The sequence below is a fragment of the Mercenaria mercenaria genome, chromosome 4, assembly GCF_021730395.1.
Source record: "Mercenaria mercenaria strain notata chromosome 4, MADL_Memer_1, whole genome shotgun sequence".
Classification (NCBI taxonomy): domain Eukaryota; kingdom Metazoa; phylum Mollusca; class Bivalvia; order Venerida; family Veneridae; genus Mercenaria; species Mercenaria mercenaria.
In genome coordinates, this window is record NC_069364.1 from 87,376,217 (window position 1) to 87,381,640 (window position 5,424).

The 5,424-nt window shown below is 40.0% G+C and overlaps 1 protein-coding gene across 1 annotated transcript; it reads left to right on the forward strand.

Moving 5' to 3' along the window:
* The first annotated feature begins 1,121 nt into the window (after positions 1-1,121).
* Positions 1,122-4,864, forward strand: LOC128556691 (zinc finger MYM-type protein 1-like). Its single transcript, XM_053542318.1, has 6 exons — positions 1,122-1,240; positions 1,552-2,312; positions 2,849-3,224; positions 3,381-3,597; positions 3,899-4,165; positions 4,418-4,864. The coding sequence occupies exons 1-6, from the start codon at positions 1,122-1,124 to the stop codon at positions 4,862-4,864; spliced, it is 2,187 nt and encodes a 728-aa protein (XP_053398293.1).
* Positions 4,865-5,424: the final 560 nt, after the last annotated feature.

The following is a 5,424-nucleotide window of genomic DNA, read 5'->3' on the forward strand; positions in this document are numbered from 1 at the left end:
TTCGTCAGTCTGTCTTGCGACAAGAGAGGATGACTGAGTTAACAGACTGCTCATACATAACTTTAGTGTACAATCTAGGTCGAAATCTGCTTTGCGTGTGCGCACATTTCAAAATACACGTGCAATTATATACAATGTAGAGAACATTACATGAGTGTCCTGTCACATGACTTTATTGCACGAGTTGAATAAAATGATAAGATGAGGTCTGCCAAGCATTTTATGAGTTTAATAAAATCTATGCGGGAAGATTATTCTTATCACATGTTTTTTCTGCTTCCGAGGGATTCTGGAGATGTTATAAAAAACAAAATGAACATGCGCTAACGATATTCTGGCATAAGGCGCAAAAATCTAGTAAATGAATACTCTCTACCTCAACGTCATTCAATTTTAATAAATACGCAGGAATATCTGCGTTGTTTTTTCACGTTGACGATGCTTAAATTTATCAACAAAATAAATACATATCTTAAACATACCACGGTAAGTACGCACGCATAGAATTGTGTTCTTGCCTACCTAGAAGGGAAAGTATACATTTGTCAGGGTACGCGCCGGGGAAAGATATTCCTGTCTTTCCATAGGGAAAAATCTTGTCTGAAATAGCGTGCACTAGGGTGACGTCACATAGTACTGACACTAGTGTGACGTCACAAAACTATATAAATGAAAGCTATCAGAAAATATCCAAATCCACTTGTCTCCACGATCTATTTTGAACATGATAGGCAAGAAAAATGATCTAACATGTTGCCTGTCAGGGGCGTACCTGCCCATAAGCCTATACGCCCGTGCGTATAAATAAAAAAAAGGCTTGAAAAAATGAAAATGATTTTAAGGCAAAAAATGCAATAAAAATTGAACCCTTACCCGGGTTAGGGGTAATCTTTACACCACTGACGAAATTAAAACACATTTCCAAAACCCAAACTGTATTACATGTAATAAAACATTTTTAAACAATTTTGAGATTTGATCTTCAAAGCCTACTCGCTTTCTTTTTCTAACAGTATATGTAAAGTGTGTACGTTGTTGTCCCCCTTTACATAGTATCGCTGTTTATATACGGTATCCGAATGATGTTTGTAAACAAGTTCTCCTGAGCGGGAAATTTTGAAATGTCGTCTCCACCATACCCTGATGTTTTTATTGAATCATCTGTTAGCTTGTCATGTGATGATAAGTTAGCGCTGTTGTCAGAGCAATGGGATGCCCAGGAATACAAGTTTCCAACTAGGTTTGTATTTCATTCTCCCGAAGATATAAATAAAGCTGTTCAAACCTTAACATACATTTATCGAAATAGCCCAGAACAGTTTTAGAATAAGTTTAATAATGCGATTATTTTGCAGTAGATCTATATTACATTAATATTTATTAGACAGACGGTATTGTAATATACAAAAATATGCGCTTTAAAAGAAACCCGATTTAAACGAAGTATGTGGGCAAGAATGTCATTTTTTTCTGTATTGTAAAGTATACTTCATGAAAAAGTAATCGAAGCAGGTATTGTTTCACAAAAATTTTTTATGCGTTTTATTTAAGGTTCAATGGTGGGAAACTACGGAAGGCACAGGCGGGCTGGTTCACCACGCACAAGTGGCTAAAATACTCAGTCTCTGCTGATGGGGTTTACTGTGCACCATGTTTTTTGTTTGGCGAGCAAGACCCAAGATGCAAAGCCCTGTCGAAAGTTCCAGTTTCAGATTGGAGCAACATCAAGAAGATAATTGAAAAACACGAAAATTCTGTGTATCACGCACATCAGGAAATTGGAGCCGACAATTTCCTAGCTGTAATGAGAGGGGAGAAAAAAGATATCGAGTGTTCCATTGCCACTCAATACAACGTTCTTGTTGAAAAAAATCGCCTCATCCTTACCGCGATTGTTGACACTATAGTGTTTTGTGGTAGACAGAACATTGCTTTACGAGGGCATGAAGATGATATGGGAAATTTCAAGGCTTTATTGAAATTTCAGGCTAAACACAACAATGTGTTGAATACGCATCTGCAAGAAGGAGACCCCCGCACAATGTACACATCCCCTAACATACAGAATGAACTTATTGGAATCATCGGACATATGATATCAAGCCAAATAGTAAACCGTTGTAACTCAGCTGGCGTTTTCGGATTTATTGCTGACGAAGCAACGGATGCTGCTACAATGGAGCAGATGGCCCTCTGTGTCCGCTACGTACACGAGGACGAAGTTCGCGAGGACTTCATTGGATTTGCAGAGTGTGCTAGCACGAAGGGGGAGGCTTTGGCGGAAGCATTCCTCCAGAATCTTCAGGAGCTAGGTAAGTCATTTTTGTATACATATGAACGGTAAGCAATCATTAGCTTCTAAACGATTTACATGCTTAGTTTATACTAATTTATTTTAGCTCCATATCTGTGAAGAAAGCTTGAATCGAGTCCGTATCCTGAAAAACCAGTACTGCTGTCATATTAGAATGTACGGTCGTGACCCTGTTGTGGCTCGAAACTGCAACCTCCGAAATAAGCGGCAGACACCTTAACCTCTAAACCACCGTTATATGCTAATTCGACTGTTCAAAAAATTTTCATTTTATAAAACAGTACCGGTATATACAATAATGTTGCAGATTTGTGTCACAAAACGTGCACTCAGATACGCTGGAGAAGCCATTCTGTATAGATAGCATTTATTTTTGATAATCGCTTAGCATAATCTCAAAGTGTATGGGAATTTTTGCATTATTCTCTCCAAAGAATTATTCTTCTATATGGAGTACATAGTGGAAACCATTTAAAACAGAATTGTCTTAAAATTACCACTACTTATGACAAATGATGTGTTATTTTTATGCAGGAGTTGATCTCGACAAGATGCGCGGACAAGGATACGATGGAGCCAGTAATATGTCTGGTATATACAGAGGGGTGCAGGCACGTATCAGAGCACAGTACCCTGAAGCTATCTATACCCATTGTAAGGCCCACTGTCTGAACCTGGCCATTATACACGCATGCAAGATCGGGTACATCCGCAATATGATGGATATCGTGCAAACAGTGGCCTTTGCATTTAATTACTCTGCAAAACGCCTCCTTACCTTCAAAGAGACGTTGGAAGCTGACGACGTGAGCCGTGCCAATATGGAGGAGAGAAAGCGTCTCCAGTCTCTCTGTGAAACGAGATGGGCAGCACGTGCGGACGCCCTTCACACATTTCTATGTGCCTACAGGTAAACTTGAAAAAAGTAAATTTTTACTTATAGAAAATATACATCGAAACTTTAGTTGACACAAGCTATCAGTTAATTTGATTATGTAAGAACAATAGTCTATAAATTTAAAATTTCTTTTCTGAAAATTATTTGGCTACGCATTTACAATTTTAGAACAGTTGTGACGTCACTTGAGCAGCTTGCTGACGACGGAGACACAAAGGCATCAGGGCATAAAACATCAGTCTTGCAGTTCAGCTTTATTGTGTCGTTGGTAGCAGCCGAACACGTCCTATCGGCTCTTGTTTCCTTGTCGACCGCACTGCAGAGCAAAACCTGTGACCTGTTCAAAGCTGCAAACGATACTAAGATTGTGATAAGGCTGCTACAGGTACACCGTTATTTCACAATTTCCTTTGTATGGCCGATACAGGACATCCGAAAATTTGTCGCACAACACTCCTATACAGCAGTATAATTTTATTAGGAGAGAGCTATCACTTTTTAACACATTAGCAGCCTACCAATATATTTTTTTACCTTTTTCATAAAACATGTGTTACACTACATGGTCCGCTGTATGTGTGCATGTGCATGCGCGTCTGGCTGACTGTCTTTCTGCTATTGTTCTGGCCGTTTTTGATACCAGTATGAATTCAATATAAAATCTACAAAGTCCTTGACTTTTTTAGAATGACAGAGCTTGTGAGGACGTTTGGGACACCTTGTATGACAAGGCTGTGATGATTGCCGCTGACGTTGGTGTTGAGCCGTCCATGGCCAGGAATGTTGGGCGCCAGCAAAACCGCGCCAATGCTCCAGCGCAGACGATATCTGCATTTTGGAAGGTCAACATGTACTTACCGTTCTTAGACCACATGCTCACAGAGCTTAACGACAGACTGATGCAGGCCAATGATAGATTCAAGGTCCAATGGCTGATACCATCCCAGGTGAAAGTATATGAAACACTTTTATAGAGCTCTACATTTCATTCATTCATTCATTCATTCAAGAGTTATTGTCTGATCAATTGTTTTCGTGTTGTTTGAACGTGAGGTGTGAATTGAACATTATAATATTTAGGCCTAAATAAAGTAAAAAAGAGGTATTTAACATACTATATACATGATCAGTCGATTAATGAATTTAAAGATATAATAAAATTTCTTTAAATCAACAGCATGTCATATATATTTGATATATCACAGGTGCAAAGAACAAATCTACCTGTCGAAAACTGCAGAGAACTATTCAGAGGGGTACAAGCTAATTTAGACGTCGACGAGGCGACGTGTTTGAGGGAATGTGCAAGATGGCGAACTTGGTGGACAGACCCTACACTTGCAGACGGCCGTCCGATGGCCACTGAGGACCTTTCAGCTAGTCTCCGTCTGGCTCGGAAAGAATCATTTCCAAACATCAGAACGTGCATGATGCTTCTTACTGTTATGCCAGTGTCTACGGCGACTGCAGAGAGGTCATTCTCTACCATGCGTCGGGTGAAAACATATCTGAGGAGCACCATGGGAACTGAGAGACTGAGTGGTCTCGGGTTAATGAACATTTATCAGGAGCAAGAAATCAATGCAGACAAAGTAGTTGACATCTTTGCAAATAGAAAAAGTCGCAGGCTTGCATTTGTTTTCAAAGTCTAGCGAGAAAATAGAATGGACATGTATCTCATATGAAAAATTACCATGTCATTCATTATTTTACGAATTTTATCATTACATTTTGTGATGAAATTTAGTGTCTAGTTTTACCCAAAAGACCCTAATATTAGCTCTCCTGGCAGCCCTAAAAGCAAAATTTTTCCGGGGGAGGCCCCCCGTACCCCCACCGGCAGAAGGGGGAAACCCCCTCCTCCAACCTCCCCCAGGGCGTATTTTTCAATATGGCCCAGGAACGCCCCTGCCTGTTAGTGTATAAGACAGCTGTTTCCCCAACCCTCTGGACAGCTTGGATAAAAAAAACCTCGCTAACGTTTGGTTTTCCATTCCACACTGTCCCTCGGGTAGTGAAAACCCCGTCTTACACAGATGGGCATGTAAGATTCTTATATTCTTGCCTTCCTAGCAGGGAAAGTATACATTTGTTCGAGAACGTGCCAGGGATAGATAGCTTCTATTCCTGTCTTTCCCTAGGGAAAAATCTTGTCTAAAATAGCGTGCACTTTGGTGACGTCACATAGCACTGGCACTATTATGACGTCATA